Source organism: Eschscholzia californica, unplaced genomic scaffold, assembly GCF_041429995.1.
Source record: "Eschscholzia californica isolate CP2 unplaced genomic scaffold, dmEscCali1.0.p SCAF_3, whole genome shotgun sequence".
NCBI classification, from domain to species: Eukaryota; Viridiplantae; Streptophyta; class Magnoliopsida; order Ranunculales; family Papaveraceae; genus Eschscholzia; species Eschscholzia californica.
The window spans coordinates 6,311,642-6,329,623 of NW_028238420.1; the positions used below are offsets into that span (position 1 = coordinate 6,311,642).

At 36.9% G+C, this 17,982-nt stretch overlaps 1 protein-coding gene across 1 annotated transcript; it reads left to right on the forward strand.

Annotated features, from left to right (window-relative positions):
* Positions 1-9,317: 9,317 nt before the first annotated feature.
* Positions 9,318-16,471, forward strand: LOC147548010 (UDP-glycosyltransferase 89B2-like). Its single transcript, XM_086671251.1, has 2 exons — positions 9,318-9,458; positions 14,928-16,471. The coding sequence occupies exons 1-2, from the start codon at positions 9,318-9,320 to the stop codon at positions 16,272-16,274; spliced, it is 1,488 nt and encodes a 495-aa protein (XP_086527377.1). The 3' UTR covers positions 16,275-16,471.
* Positions 16,472-17,982: the final 1,511 nt, after the last annotated feature.

The window sequence follows — 17,982 nt, forward strand, 5'->3', positions numbered from 1 at the left end:
GTTTGTGGGGGTATGTTTGACTTAAATTGATCGTTAGAATCTATAAATCTATATTAACACAATCTCTATTACTACAATCTTCTTCAAAAAATTATTTTATTCTAACAAAAAACTTAAATGTAAATCCTTCTTTTTTTAATCACTTTTTGGTAAAAAATGAATGTCGAAATCTCTATCACTACAATCTTTTTCTCATAAAAAAGTTTTATAGAGTAAATTTATTTTTGCTACATTTTCTGTATTTTAATAGCATTTTTCACCTTATACTAGCATCTGTTGAATGAATTTGTTACATATGTCTTCAAAATCAAATACCATTTTGCTAGCATCTTATTGATTCTAATAACAATTTTAACATTCTACAAGCATTCTATTAGCATCTGTTGAATGAATTTGTTACAGAAGATTAAAAAACAAATACCATTTTGTTAGCATCTTATTTATTGTAATAGCATTTTTTACATTCTATTAGCATATGTTGAATGAATTTGTTACAGTAGGTTAGAAAGCAAATACTATTTTCCTAGCATGATTCTACTAGCATATTTTACATTCTATTAGCATATGTTGAATGAATTTGTTATAGTGTTAAAAAGCAAATACTATTTTGCTAGCATCTCATTGATTCTACTAGCATATTTTACATTCTACTTGCATTTGATTCTATTAGCATCTTCCTGATTCTATCAAAATTTTTCAGCATCTTCCTGATTCTACTAGCATATTTTATATTCTTTGCATCTTCCTGAATTTGTTACAGTAGATTAAAAAGCAAATACCATTTTGTTAACATCTTATTTATTGTAATAGCATTTTTTACATTCTATTGGCATATGTTGAATGAATTTGTTATAGTAGGTCAGAAAACAAATACTATTTTCCTCGCATGATTCTACTAGCATCTTTTACATTCTACTTGCATCTGATTCTATTAGCATCTTCCTGATTCTACTAGCATATCTTATTGATACTAACAAAATTCTTCTAAAATTATATGATGTTAACCAAATCTGTAATACTTCTCTAGCATTTCATTGATTCTACTGCAATACTTAAATAAGGAGACCAACATTTTAAACATTTTATTTCACCTTTTCTTTATTCTTATTATACGTAATGCTTTTACATTTTCATGGGCAGTTATTCAATCACTCAATGGATTTCAGTGCTGCAAATTCTTATTGATCTTACCTTAAGAATAAAATAACTAAGCCAGAAGCATGCGGTCTAATTTTCACAAACGTCTGTCAAGAGTCTGAGGGTGAGGTTCAAGCCTTCCGAGATGCTATCGGCCATTACTCTATCAGTAAAAACAACTACAAATTTATAAAGAATGATCGGTATAAGGTGATTGTCGGCCGCCATGGAGATGGATGACCTTTCAAAGTGCACGGATATGCTCCCATGAAATCTTCTAATATGTTTTTATTAAAAGAGTCTGCAACTGGTGTTAAATTTTATCTTATCACAACAGTGCCTCATGCACGTCAGCTATATGATAACTAACTTAAATTTTGATTATACAACTGTTCACTTGTTCTGCTAGAAACAGAAATATGCTAATTAAGTCTTTTATATGTTTATAGAATATTATAAATGTTACCAGATTATCGTACTTAAACTCATATGTATCTTGATGGGAGTTTCAATATGTTTTATGCATTTTACCTATTCTATTACCAACTTAAGCGTGAACGTGTTATGATTTTGCTACTGTAAGGCTTCCAAAAGTTCACTAAACCGGAAAAATGTTGATAGTGTCGGAGAAATTTTGTCAACGTTTTACTGCCATCTTTATACCAGTTGGACCATGCGCCAAAATATTATTTTGATGTTTCTAGCATTTTTCAATATAATCAAAGCAAGTTGGCTACAACTTTCTTATATTTTATTACGTCTAGATGTTTGTTATGTTTTCATACGATACATTTTGTTCCGTTGTTCTATATGTTTGTTATGTTTGCATACGATACGTTTCGTTCCATTGTTCTATATGTTATCATTGGTTTTAGACTTAGAGGATTGAGTTGATCATGCCTTTGTCATTTTACGCATTATAATTGAATAATTTCAGTAGCGTCGGAGAAATTTTGTGAACATATTTATCGTATCTATAAACCGGTTGAACGCAATCTAAAATATAATTTTGGTATTCAATAAGATTGAAATATAATCCCATAACTGCTCAAGATGTTCTTCAACTTAAAACATTAACGTGTCCGCTATGTTTTATCACATAGCCCGTACAAAAACAATGAATTCTTAACTTAAACATTTTCTCTCCATGCATCCTTTGATTCATTCAGCAACAACCAAGTTAGTTCACCCCAACTTCTCTTGATTTCCTCTTCTTTGTAGTAGGTTTCAACGTACGCTCCTTTATCTGTTGTAACATCCTTTTCCTTTGACTTTTTCGCACCTCGGGTGTTAGAGAAACACTATCCTTTGTAGCCATCGAAGTTCGACAATCGACAATCGACTTTCTTGTCGTTCTGAAGCTTTAATCTAACCATTTGTCTGAATCTGCAAAATGATTAACTAAAAACATAAAACTAGTTAAATTACAAATGTGTGTTAACCAAAATAACATACAAACAAGTTTGGGTAGTAACCAGCATTTATGTGTTTCTATAAGAAATTACAAAATGGTAGTACAACAAGTTATTTTTTTCTTATGAAACCCTATATATTATGAGACTAAAACCAATACTTCAAAATTAAATGTTCCATGACTTTCATAAAACCAGTTTTCAGTAGTAACCATCCCGTCGTCGCGAAGCACAGTTGGAATCATCAATTTAAAAGGTTTTATGATAAACTTCAAAAATGCTAGACAAAAAAATGAAATTTGTTATGCAATCTAATATATTCTGGAATTATTACCATACTACATCATATTACGTTCTATGGTTGTCAAAAAATCAGGTTTGGGTAGTAACCATTGATAAAGTTTTATAGAAACTTCATAATGCTAGACAAAATATTAATCAAAATCATAAGAACAGTAGCTAATCAACTTCAGAAAACTAAATCATAAGAAAAGTTATAAAAATCAAAACCTAATTCGTTTTATAGTCCATTTCAGAGACAAAGGTAAGAAATAACTTAACAGACATCGATTTAGGGTTTTGAAAATAACTTCCATAATCCACATTGAAACGACGAAACCCTAGAAATTTCTTAGTAGCTAATCAACTTCAGAAAACTAAATCATAAGAAAAGTTATAAAAATCAAAACCTAATTCGTTTTGGGTTGTAAAAATCAATCAAAATCATAAAAACAGTTGAAGGAATGACATAAAGGAAAGAAACCAAAATTCTTTTTACTTACTTTTCACTGTTGAAGATGATGATGAATTTCTTTTGAAGATGAATGAAACCACAAATCGATTCTCTCCCTCTCCTACTCAATGCTCTCTCTCTCTCTCTCTCTTTCTCTCTCTCTATTCGGTTTAGACTTCTATTAGAAAGAGTTGGTGCTCTCTCTCTCCTCGGTTTAATTTGGGCGACTTCTTTCTATTAGAAAGGATGGAACTAGAATCAAGGTATTCAACTAAACGGAAAAAGGCAACTTTTATTCCGGATGGAAAGTTCTCTTTTGAGGAAATAATTTGATGAATGTGTAAATATTATTGTATTTTTTAATTTGGGTTTTTTTTTTTTTAACTTAGGATAAGTTAGGTAGTAAAAGAGAATGAGAGGTTAGACATGTAATTTACTCTGAGTGGATTTATTTTCTATTTCATATTATCTTTGGTCTCTAGACTCATTGATCATTCGATTTTGGACTTAAAACCCATCCCCCCTTTTAACTTGATGCGATAAAATAATAACATTTTATTATCGCACAACTACATATTTCTGGATACTATGGCTACTCTAAAAATATGTAATGTCCAAATAAATGACAATATATCCATTAATATGAACCGATCACCATATCCATGCAATTAAGGTCCGTCTTTATATTATGTACATCAAGAGAGAGAAACAACACATAATAAATGTGGCACCATGAGGAATTGCATACAAATACAACAAAAGACTATATGCATGGGGTACTTAAATCATACTTACTGTATTTGTCTCTTGGTTCTCATTCATTTAATTCCATTACATAATATTTTCATTAATCAAAAACTTCACAATACCCTGATCAATTTAAATGAGATTCGAGAGACAAATACCTCCATAAATTATCATCTCACGTGGAAACAAGAAGGTAACCTACCAAACTAGATGTACCAAATTGCATTTATATTACTAGCATGGATTTGTGACGGTATATAAACAGTAAGTAATAGTATGAGTATGATTGAAGTTTCTCCATCTAGATCAGATCTGTTAGAGAGAGAAAAGTAACATATGAATTTGTTACTTTAAATCACATATTCTCTCCTTTTAGTCAAACCATACAGAGAGAGAGAGAAAAATAATGAAATAAACAAACAGTAACTATGTTTCTCATTCTTTGGAGTTTGTTTTGAAATTTATATATATAATCTCTATATAGTTATCCTCCAATGATTATTCAACTAGTTCGTACATAGATGAGAGATTAATTAACTCTTCAATTCTCAACCGAACCACAAATAGAATTAGTTTCAAACTAATTTTGAACCCAAAATATCTTAATGAGAAATCAAATAAGATTTAGTTTTAACAAATCTTTTATTTATAAAAAATTCAAAAATTACGAAACAGTAACCGAGTCAAATAAATTGAACATTTAAATCCCAGACAAATTTTCTTTCAGATATAATTTAAACGGAAATTTGGGTTGAATATCAATACCAATATTTACCTAATAAGTAGGAACCGATTATACATCACATAATCTCAACCAAATTTGATTCATAATATTTCTCTTTACTAGGTCAGAATATTACTATCTAATCTAATACAGTAAAGAGATATCAACAACGGATTTAATGAGTTTTGAATTATATTATTTCTATCTAAACTTAAAACATGAATCAAGATCATAGGTTTAGATATCATAGAAAATAAAAATAATCCTTAAATACTAATCAGCAAAGCGAAAGAGAGGATCTGATATTAAATGTTAGAAAATTAAATTCTAATATGCGGAAGTTGCATACCTTCAGCCATTGTTGATTAAGTAGAAAAGTTGGAACTGCAAGATACTGAAATCTGAAGATCTTCTAACCCCAATCCTCTCCGTAAGTTTGTTGTGTTTATGATGGAGAGACACAAGCATTAATATATGAGGGGTTAGGGACCTTCAGTTATGAAACTACTCCCACTTCTTTTACCATCGAAGATGGGGTAGTGGGTTAGTTATTTTAACCAACTTTATCTCCCAAATATTCCTAATACACACGTAAGCAAGCATTTACTGAATTCAAATCACTAAATTGGTCAAAGCCAAGATAGAGGGAAATTAAGAATGTGGGCCACCCTTAGTCTATAACAAGAGACGTGTCCAACAGGAAAATCTAGCAGATCAACAGAGAATGACCGCTCAAATACGGGTAAGATGATTAAAAAATATAGAGGCGAATCTTCTATGTATTTATAGACATATTATTCCCTTTCCTCAGTTGGGGAAACACCACTAAATGGATCAACTCGAGCACTTTTAGAAAGAACAAACTCAGGGTTGATGTCTTAAATTACTAATGATTGATGCGAGCGAAAACTCTCTATCAGAGTTCACACTGATTGATAACATCTGTCTGGTTAGGTTGACTACTAAGTAAAAAACACCATGTTGAATCGTTGATATCGGCAACATAAGTAGATAAAAAATGTCATTCGAGTTATAACATTCACTTTCTCCATTCAGCTTGATAAGCTATAACCCATACTAACCTAAAGAATTTACTCATTGAAATAAACACGAGAAAAAAAATTAATCAAGAAGGGCTTACTTGACTGAGATCCTGGTCAATATCTTGAGCCATCATGTGAGTCCTTGTGATTTGCTCACCTTGTTTGTGCAAGGTGACAAAGGTATTAGTAGCATCTTCCCTAATATCCTCGGCAATCTTCAAGCAATTGTTAACCGACTTGGTAGTTTTCTCAGCCTTGTAAACATCATAATTTTCTAGTTCCTGCACATTCTGGTTTTCTAACCCACCCTAGTCACGAAAGTCATTCTGGTAGTTGTGTTTTCCCGCCTTGTTATATGCGTAAGAGGAAGAAGAGGGTTTTCTTCCATCGTCGTCGAAAGGGTTGGAATTCAAATCTGGTGTTAAAAGTGCAAGTTCAGAAGAAGTCCTTCTTGCTGGTGTAATTTTTTGTTTAGTGTCTGATTCAGAATCAGAATTAGAATCAAATGGGTTTATTTCTTGATTCTTCCACGGGTGAAATGTGACGCCCCAAACCCAGCAGTTGACGATATTGTCCTCCCTTTCAGCACCACCCTCGCACGGATGGTAGGAGGTTTTGTTCTTGGCGAGAGCACCACGGACTCCCCCAAAAGGCCTCGCTACTTACCAAGCTTGAGCATACACCTATAGCCCAGGCTCCGGACACTCTCGTGAGCGATGTGGGACTATCACAATCCCCCCACCCTCAGCGAAGAGCCGTCCTCGGCTCTGATACCACTTGTGACGCCCCAAGCCCAGTAGTTGATATAGTCTTTCGTAGAAATATAGTCCTTCGTAGAAATAAAGTTACCTATTTAAAAAACAATAATCGTTTCCTTCTTAGAAATAAAATAACTAATTTAAGAAAAAAAGAAACAAAATAAATTTCAAAAGTTAAAAAAAGAAATTAAAATCACTTTTGCTCAATAAAATAATAACGAAATTAAGAGAAAAGAAACTAAAAAAAAATAACCAATAAAAATCCTTTTCTCCCTCTCTGAATAAAATTTAACAATAAATTTCGTAACATTTGATTGATACAAGTCTCCGTGCCCTGCACGGGATATACCCTAGTAATATAATAATAATAATACAATAATATAGTAACATATAATAAGATAATAATATAATATAATATAATATAATAATATAATAATATAATAATAAGATAATATTATAATAGTATAATAATAGTATAATATAGTAATATGATAATAATATCATTATTACTATAACAAAGTATTATAATAATTAATCTTTTTATATATTATTTATTATATATTATTTAATCTAATTTGAAAATAATAATTATTTTTATCTTCCTTACTGAAATGTCCACAAGTGTCTTTCATATTTTGAAAGACATTTTATCTTAAAAAAACTCTCCAAATTTACACTAAAATGTCTCCATATGTCCCCAAAACAAATTTGTCTTGAAATGTCCTTAATTTCGTGTCCCCTAACGAATAACACGGACATTTCAGGACATATGAAATGTCCCAAACGAGTAACACGGACATTTGGAGACATTTGAAATGTCCCCAACCAACAACACGGACATTTGAAATGTCCCCAACCAATAACACGAACATTGGGGGACATGAAAATGTCCCCCAATGTCCTGATCCACAACCCCCCCCCCCCCCCCCCCCCCCCGTCCTTAAGTTTTATCGAGCTCCGTTCAGTAGGGAGCAACGGCTGCCCATTCCCAAAAAATGGCTTCTTCCTTTCTCATCATGTCTTCTCTACGATGTATAGTGATTCTCATGTTTGTTGGTTTCACTTGGTTCAGTTTATCTCTTACGTTGTTTGATCCAGGTTTGTTTTATAGATCTTTCTCTCATTCCTTCTCTATCTTTCCTTTTATGGTTTACCCATTTCTCTGTGTTAGTTTGGGTCTCCTTTAATCCTCCTAAATAATTTCAAAATAGTTTTTGTAATCTTTTAGTTGTTATTAGTTGTTGGTTTGTTCATTATGCTTATCTATAGCCGTTTTATATCATCTGTTCCTCCGACATCACGGTTTGGAAGTTCCGGCTATTGTTTCTCCGGTATCTATTTCTCCGGTCGTACAGAGAGTAGGGGGAGGGTTCCCTGGGTCTCCACACGTGACAAGCTTGAACCTCCCCTTGCTCACGCTGCATGTGTTCCTTCTATCTTAACATGTGTCAATTCTAAGTCACGTGTCCATCTTCTGGTCTCTCCTGTCACGTGTCTTTCTTCTGGTCTAGGTGGTCATCTCACTTCTAGGGACTTATTTCCTACTTCAAGACCCATCCATTGTTTAAACTGGGTTGGGCCATTCTATCTTTTGGGCTTTCCTTTCGACCTAGGAGAGTTTAAGGGGGCCGATTCTTGTTCTTACTGGGCCAACCTTTTGATCCTGGCAAGAAACTTTCGACTCACCCGGGTATGCATTGGTTTCCTTCTATCTCAGTTAGCCCTGCTTTGGTGGTCCCAGCTACGAGCTTACGGTTAACTAGTTATGGTTATCTGCTTCACCACTCACTCGTTGCAGTTTATCTGCGTTATTTCTCTGGTTTTGTCGTGCCTCTTGGATTCAATTTAACCAGAACCCCATTATTCCAGGTGTCTGATTACGGTCTATTTTCATTGTGGTGTGGCATTATTTCTCTTCTCAGAGAAGTCTGGTTGGGTACTCTAGAATCTTCGGATTCTGACTTGAAGAAACCACTAGACTTTTGTGAAGTTTGGTGCTTCTTTTTCCATTGGCTTGAACTGTTTCAGGTTATTACAGAGTGGCTTTGGTTGCGATTGTTTCTTGGCAGTTGTTCACTGAAAGGCGGGTCTGTTTTCGTGCGATCATGTATTTGGTTGCAGGTTAATGGAAATGTTGCTAGTTTTGAGAAGTCTTATTTGGCGGCTTTTACTACAGTCTTGAATGTTACAATTAAGAGAGTGTGCTTAAATTTGTATCTTCTAAGTTTTTATTCTGAAATTGTAACTTTGCTTATCAATCTGTAAACTCTCATATATAAATAATACGATGTTTGCAGTTAAAAAAAAAAAGTAAAAACATTAAAGATTAATCAAATCCAACAAAAGAAGAATTAATTTAGTCTTTAATAATAAGAGAAAAACTATGGGGTGTTCCTTATTCTGATATTTTGGTAAGAGGGAACTTATAGTATTCTAGATGATATGTTGGATCTCCTCCAATTAGGTCAATTTATTTGTTCATAAAGATATGAATGAATTAATTTAATCAATCATGAAGATGTTACTAATGGAGGATCCATTTGAATGAATGAGGATGACCTATGTAATGACATCATTCTAGGTACTCAACATCAACAGGAAGAATATCTTAGAAAATTCCATTCCAAAAACGTTACTAACAAGTCAACAAAAAAACAAAGATTAGAATGAAACCATCTCAAAATAGCTTTCTCAATATGCATAAATACTGAAACTGCTCACAATACTCTCATCACCCCAGCAATCTCAGATTCTCAAAGAACTATGTCAACAACCATGTCAATTAATGGATCCCCAACTCAGAGTGCCCATATTCTGGTATTCCCTTACCCTGCCCAAGGCCACATTATCTCTCTCTTAGATCTCACTCATCAACTTTCACTTAGAGGTTTAACCATCACCATCCTTGTCTGTGAGAGGCAGTTTCAAAATACTTGGTTTTTAATTTGGCGGTTTCTAAATTTTAATTTGGTAATTTGTGAGAAAGGAGGTTTAGTAATCCTTTTCCAAATTGGACTCAAATTGCTCATAATTGGAAACTACCCAAAATTTAGAAACCCATGTTCCTATTATTGGGCTTGTTATGACGGTGGATATCCAATATAAATAGGGGGTTTGAGTGCTTGTAATTCACATTAACACCAACACAAGCAACAACAACTCTTCTTTAGAGAGAGCTAAAGAGAGAGAGCAAGAGTGAGAGAAATTTTTTGTTCATAGTTTTTGAGCGGTGTTAAATTTCTCGGTCGTCGAAGATTTAGTATAGAAGGTTATTACTATACGGTACCATCTTGGGACGAACTTGCGGGTTGTGTTAGTCGTCTTCATCTATCCTTCAATAAAGATTTCTTGTTCGCCCGAGGACGTAGGCTTTAAAGCCGAACCTCGTTAAATTCTGTTCGCATATTTGATTTTGACTTAGCTTTTCGATTAATCTTCATAATCGGATCAATTTCTAGGATAGGTTCGATAGCTTCCGCGACTTTTAGTTCTAACAATTGGTACCAGAGCCTTGTTGAGATTGAACGAAGAGAAGATGGGATCGAGAAGTGGTACGGTCAAAGCAGGGAAATATGAGATAGAGAAGTTCAATGGGAAAAACGATTTTTCTTATTGGCGGATGCAGATGAAGAATCTGCTAATCTCGCAGAAATTACACAAGACGTTGACGGGAAAGAAACCAGGAGATATGTCAGATGAGGATTGGGAGGAGTTAGATCTCGAAGCACGGGCTACCATTATGTTGTGTCTTGAGAGGGACGTGGCGTTCCTAGTAGACGGAGAAACAACGGCGGCGGGTGTGTGGTTAAAGCTAGAAAGCAGTTTCATGACGAAAACTTTAACGAATCGGGTCTACTTAAAATCCAAATTATTCACATGTAGAATGGAAGAGGGTTCTTCTATTCAGGAATATGTGAATAGGTTTGACAGGATTATCTCAGATTTGAAGGATATTGATGTTAAGGTTGAGGATGAGGACCAAGCCCTCATATTGTTACTTTCATTGCCTAAATCCTATGAGAACCTTGTTCAAACTTTGATGCTTGTTGGTGATAGTCTAAGCATGGAAGAGACGAGAAATTCGCTATTAGCGGATGACCTTCGTAAGGTTGCTACTAGCAGTATGGCGTCGGGTGGAGTAGACAAAGAACAAGCACAAGGGTTGTTTGTAACGAGGGGGAGGAGTAATGAAAGGGGAAAGGGAAAGGGCGGGAAATCTAGATCCAAATCTAGAGGCTCTTTCAAGAAAACGTGCTTTAGTTGTGGTGAGTTTGGCCACTTTAAAGCGGCTTGTCCAAAGAGAAAGTTGAAGCAAAAGAACGAAGGCTACAAGGAGAAACAAGAGATGCAAGAGGTGGGATATGTGTCAGAAGAGGCGGATGAATGTTTCTCGGTGACAGAGGTGTCTGAGAAAATCTTTGATAAGTGGATGCTTGATTCAGGGGCGTCACACCATATGTGTCCAAATAGGGAGTTGTTTACTACCTATAGGAGTATAGATGGTGGTACAGTTATACTAGGTGATGATAGTATATGTAAAACTGTGGGACTCGGAACAATACGTATCAAGATGCACGATGGAGTGGTGAGAACATTGACGGACGTAAGACACATACCCGATTTGCGGAAAAATCTAATTTCCCTTGGTGTGTTGGAGCGGAACGGCTGTAAGATAATTATAGAGAATGGCTCCATAAAAGTCGTTAAGGGTTCTTTGGTGGTAATGAGAGGTACTCGTTACGGTAATTTATATAAACTTTTGGGGACAACAATTACTGGAGATGTAGCAGTAGGAATCAGTGGAAGGGATCCAACGGCTAGTACGAGGCTTTGGCATATGCGCCTTGGGCATATGTCAGAAAAGGGTCTATCTTTGATGTGCGGGAAAGGCTTGTTGAAGGACATGAAGAAGCCTTGCATGGAGTTTTGTGAGCATTGTGTGTTCGGGAAGGCACACAGGGTGACGTTCTCTACAAGCAAGCACAGGAGCAAAGAGGTGTTAGACTACGTACACACCGATGTTTGGGGACCGGCAAAGTTACCTTCCAAGGGTGGTTCCAGGTATTTTGTTACATTCGTTGATGATCATTCGAGATTTGTCTGGCTTTATTTTCTGAAGCATAAGAATGAGGTATTCAACACATTCCTGGTGTGGAAAGCAATGGTTGAGAACAAAACTGGTCGAAAGCTGAAGACGTTAAGGTCGGATAATGGGACCGAGTACACGGATGGGGCATTCAAGGAGTTTTGTAATCAGGAAGGCATTGTGAGGCACTGGACAGTAGTAAACACACCTCAGCAGAATGGAGTCGCAGAGAGATTGAACCGTACACTACTTGAGAAGGCTAGATGTATGCGCTCCAATTCGGGATTAGGCGTAGAATGGTGGGCAGAATCTGTTGCTACAGCTTGTTATATTGTGAACAGGTCTCCACATTCTTCTTTAGATGGCGGCATACCTTACGAGGTGTGGTCAGGTGAACATGCAGATTACGGGAGACTTAAGGTTTTCGGTTGTACGACCTATTACCATGTTAAAGGTAACAAACTTGACAATAGAGCAAAGAAGGCAATTTTCTTAGGATATGCTACAGGAGTCAAGGGTTACCGGCTATGGTGTACGGAAGACAAGAAGTTTGTAATCAGCAGAGATGTGGTGTTTGATGAGTCATCTATTGTAGCTATGGCGAAAGCTACGGTGCCTAGTTGTGGTGATGTTGGGTCTACGAAAGCTCAAGTAGTGGAAGTAGAAGCCGAAGACCAACGGGTTTCTAGGAATCATGATCAGGTGGAGCATCAGGATAATACTCAGGATGAGGAAATTGATGAACCCGATCATGAGGAGGTTCAAGGGGAAGGTACACAAGTTTTACAACAACAACAGCAGGATGTTTCGGTACACACTAGGCCGAAACGGTTATATAAGCCGGTACAGAGGTTAGGGTCAGACAAACCTCTTAGGCATTACGGGCAGGCAAATCTGGTTGAATATGCACTCTCGGTGGAAGACGACGAGCCGGTCACCTTCAAACAAGCTATCGCCGCGGCAGAAAGAGAGAGTTGGTTGGTTGCTATGCAAGAAGAGATGGAGTCTCTTCACAAGAACCAGACATGGGAGGTTGTCCCATTGCCCGAAGGTAAGTCTGTTATTGGTTGTAAATGGGTGTACAAAAAGAAAGAGGATTCTTCCGAAATCAAGGGTACAAGGTATAAGGCAAGACTAGTGGCCAAGGGTTATGCACAGAAAGAAGGGGTCGACTATAATGAGATTTTCTCACCAGTCGTGAAACATACTTCTATTCGGGTGCTATTCAGTATTGTTGCTCACAGGGATCTTGAGCTGGAACAACTCGATGTTAAAACCGCCTTCTTGCACGGAGATTTGGAAGAAGAAATTTATATGGCTCAACCTGAGGGATACAAGGTTGAGGGTAAAGAAAATCAAGTATGTCGTTTGAGAAAGTCTCTTTATGGATTGAAACAATCCCCTCGCCAATGGTACAAACGATTTGATTTTTTCATGCTAAAGCATGGTTTTCGCAGAAGTGACTATGATTGTTGTGTATACATCAAGAAGCTTCGCGAAGGTGACTTTATTTATCTCCTTTTGTATGTGGATGACATGCTTATTGCTTCTCGAAGCATGGTGGAGATAAATAAGTTGAAATCTCAACTCAGTCAAGAGTTTGAGATGAAAGACATGGGCGCTGCAAAGAAGATACTGGGAATGGAGATTAAAAGAGAGCGGTCAAGTAAGAAACTGTACTTGAATCAGAAAGGTTACATCGAACGAGTAGTTTCTCGGTTCGGGATGCAGGATGCGAAGGCGGTGTCAACACCTTTGGCACCACACTTCAGGCTCTCGGGAAGACAATCTCCCACTACTACGGTGGAGAAGGATCATATGGATCGTGTACCGTATGCTAGTGCAGTTGGCAGTTTGATGTACGCTATGGTGTGCACTCGTCCAGATATTTCACAGGCGGTCAGTGTGGTTAGTAGGTTTATGGCAAACCCGGGGAAGACACATTGGGAAGCTGTGAAGTGGGTCTTGAGGTACTTGAAGGGTACCGTTGATACGGGTTTGTGTTTTGGTGGAGACACATGTCAGGTAAGCGGTTATGTTGACTCGGATTATGCTAGCGATCTAGATAGAAGACGATCTACTACTGGTTATGTATTTAGGGTACATGGTGCTCCAGTTAGTTGGCGATCGATGTTACAATCTACAGTTGCGTTATCTACTACGGAGGCCGAGTATATGGCTATGGCCGAGGGTGTGAAGGAAGCATTGTGGTTGTGGGGTCTTCTGGATGATCTAGGGATTAAGCAGGAGTGCGTAGATGTATGGTGTGATAGTCAAAGTGCAATCCACTTGGCGAAGAATCAGGTTCATCATGCTCGCACTAAGCATATCGATGTCAGGTATCACTTTGTACGAGATGTCATAGAGGAAGGTGATGTTTCTCTCATGAAGGTACACACTGATGAGAATCCCGCGGACATGTTGACTAAAGTGGTGACGTGTAGCAAGTTTCAGCATTGCTTGGAATTGCTACAAATCGGCTCGTGTTAAGTTGCCCGAAAGGGCGTAATGGCGACAAGGTAATCTTTATGTGAAGGGTTGGTAGAACTACGGTAGGCTTGATCCTATAAAAGGGTACGTAGGCAGCCATGGTCATATGGTGCAGTCGGATGAAGTTACAAGAAGGAGAAATATCTTACAAGGAGTATCCTGGTGTTCGTCCAAAATTTGAAGTATATCAAATTGTGTACGAGGTGGAGAATTGTGAGAGGCAGTTTCAAAATACTTGGTTTCTAATTTGGCGGTTTCTAAATTTTAATTTGGTAATTTGTGAGAAAGGAGGTTTAGTAATCCTTTTCCAAATTGGACTCAAATTGCTCATAATTGGAAACTACCCAAAATTTAGAAACCCATGTTCCTATTATTGGGCTTGTTATGACGGTGGATATCCAATATAAATAGGGGGTTTGAGTGCTTGTAATTCACATTAACACCAACACAAGCAACAACAACTCTTCTTTAGAGAGAGCTAAAGAGAGAGAGCAAGAGTGAGAGAAATTTTTTGTTCATAGTTTTTGAGCGGTGTTAAATTTCTCGGTCGTCGAAGATTTAGTATAGAAGGTTATTACTATACGGTACCATCTTGGGACGAACTTGCGGGTTGTGTTAGTCGTCTTCATCTATCCTTCAATAAAGATTTCTTGTTCGCCCGAGGACGTAGGCTTTAAAGCCGAACCTCGTTAAATTCTGTTCGCATATTTGATTTTGACTTAGCTTTTCGATTAATCTTCATAATCGGATCAATTTCTAGGATAGGTTCGATAGCTTCCGCGACTTTTAGTTCTAACATTGTCACCCCTAAAAACCTCCCAATTCTCAATCCTTTACTCTCCAAAAACCCTCAAATTACTACTCTAGTCTTACCCTTCCCTGAAAATCAACCTAATATTCCACCAGGTGCTGAAAATACTAAAGATCTTGCTCCTGGTAGTTTCCAATTCATGATGCAAGCAATAGGTGAACTTTATAATCCTCTTCTTAATTGGTTTCAATCTCACCCTTCCCCACCTATTGCTATTATCTCTGATTTCTTCCTGGGTTGGACTCAGAAACTCGCTTCTCAACTCGGTATTCCTCGAATCGTCTTCTCACCTTCTGGTGCTTTCGGTTTGGCTGTCGTTGATTCTCTGTTTATTGATCCACCAGAATTCACTGATGATCTTAATTCCCTTATTCATTTCCCCAAAATTCCTGGTTCCCCTGTTTTTAAATTATATCAACTTCCTGGTGCTTTTCGTGACTACAAAAAAGGAAATCTCAAGTTTTTTGGAGATGGGTTTCTAGCTAATGCTGAGAGTTGGGGAATCGTTTTCAACACATTTACTGAGTTGGAATCGGCCTACCTGAATTATTTCATGAAGGAAACTAGGTACCATTACCAAGATCGAGTCTGGGCTGCCGGACCTCTACTTCCGGCTGAAGATAATAATAATGAGTACGTGGGAGGCGAGTCAGCCGATAGAGGTGGGTCGGGTTCTTCAGTTTCAACCAAGGATCTGTTAACGTGGTTGGATTCGGCACCAGACGACTCTGTGGTTTATGTTTGTTTTGGGAGTCAAGTTGTTCTTACAAACAAACAAATAGAAATAGTTGCAGCGGCTTTAGAGTGTAGCCGAGTTAGATTTATATGGTCGGTCAAGCAACCCACAAAAGGACACGCGGAAGGTGAATACGGGATGGTTCCTGATGGATTTGAAGATCGAATGGCTGGGAGAGGTTTAGTGATTAAAGGATGGGCTCCACAAGTTTTGATATTGAAACACCGATCAGTCGGGTCGTTCTTGACTCATTGTGGTTGGAACTCAACAATTGAGGCAATTACAGCTGGAGTAGTACCATTGGCTTGGCCAATGAGAGCCGAGCAGTTTATGAATGCTACCCTTTTGGTTGACAAAATGAAGGTTGCGGTTAGAGTCTGCGAGGGGGTTGATTCCGTCCCTGATGCGACTGAGTTGGGGCGGGCCATGTCTGAATCTGTGAATGGGAATCGGGCAGAAAGAGAGCGAGTCAAGGAGCTGCGTAAGGCTGCTAATGATGCGGTTAAAGAAGGTGGAAGTTCGTCCAAGGAGTTGGATAGTCTGGTAAAGAAACTGAATGGCCTTATTTTAATTAAGGAAGCTCGATCAATTCGCTAAGTCCTGGGCTTTGGGTTGGGCTAGGCTCGGGCAATGCCGCAATGTCACGATTGACCCAAGTTGCTGTTGCACCGATACCTGATGATCATACAAGGATTTTTTTCTTCCTAACATTATAAAGATTTTGTGATGTATTTGGTGTACTTCGAATAAATCCAATATAGTTTAGAGGTGACTAAGTCGGAGATTACTGCTAATTCTTTCTACAAATTTTCTAAATTGTATTATTTTATGTCAATTTGTCGAAGACGGAAGACATGATCGTCCATACAGGATGAAATTGCCCACTAGAAATGGGTTTTTTTACAGTTGCATGGCTGTTGAAATGGTTATAGTGAGGTCTTCAATTACAAAATGAAGAAGATGAAGTGGAGCTGAAGAAGATGGAGGGTTGGTTAAGTCAAATTTGACTTAACCCCTGAGCTAACGGCGTCAGTTGTGTCGTTAGGTCAAACTTGCAACATTGCCTTTAAGAGCATCTCCAATGCAACACTCAACAAAAACTCAATTAATCCAATGTGTCAAGTATGAGTTGAGTTTCTCCTTCCTAAGTTGCACTATTGAGATACTCAATTCAAAATTTATCTCCAATGCAACACTAAAAAAACTCAACATTTACTTTAGATTTACTTTTGGTTCTTATTTTAATCTATAAAATGTTGATGTGGAAAAATTGAGGTACAACAATAAATGTTGAGATACTCAAAAGAAAACTCAACAATTGAGTTTTCTTTTGAGTATCTCAAAATTTATTGTTGCCACATCATATTGAGACTCTAGTTGAGTGTTCCATTGGAGAGTGTTTTTTGTCAAAAACTCAAGTAGTCCTATGTGTCAAATTGAGTTTTGTAAGTTGAGTGTTGCATTGGAGATGCTCTAACAACAAAAGGTGTTGCCTATAAAGCTTGCCAACAAGAACTTGCAAGATTGTCTTTAACAACAAAAGGTGTTGCCCATAAAGCTTCCCAAGAAAAACAATGAGAAATAGTTCAGACAGAAAATTCTACATAAACTTGAGTCTTTTCAAAATATTGATGGCACAACTCGACTGTTGATTAAAATCAATGAGATTTTTGAGAATAGTAATGAAAACTTTGCGGTCGTATGAGCCACAACATCTTATGACACTAATGAGTTGACAATGAACAAGTATGACATTAATGAGTATAATACGTCAAACTAGGTATAATCGATCAAAAATTACTAAGCATCGATTATCAAACTAAGTAGGCACTATCAAACTATATGTCAATAGACGATTAAGATCAAGGTTTCTAATTTATAAAATTAGACGAAGTCAATTTAACTAACATGTAAACAAATAATAAGTCATTCATCACATCAAATCATGCTTCAAAAGTATCTAAATACAAGAGTTAGACAAACATGGTGAAACAAGTAATAAACGGAAAGAAGATGACGAGAAATCTCCCTTTTTCGATGTGGCTCGAGGCTAAGATCGTCATAAAATAAGAGTCTTTAGGTGCAGTCGATCTCCCCTTCGCGAAATTCGGGATTCCCTTTAGAAATGCAAAATAGGTGTGTCCGAGTAAAACTCAGAGTTCCCCATATCAATCCTCATCATCTTCTCCATTTATCAGCTTTATCTGATACAACCAGAAAACAAAATCCAGAAGAATGTGAATGCCTAGCGATTCGATGTGCCAAATTGAAAACGATAATCTCAACTTAATCAGGTATCTCCACG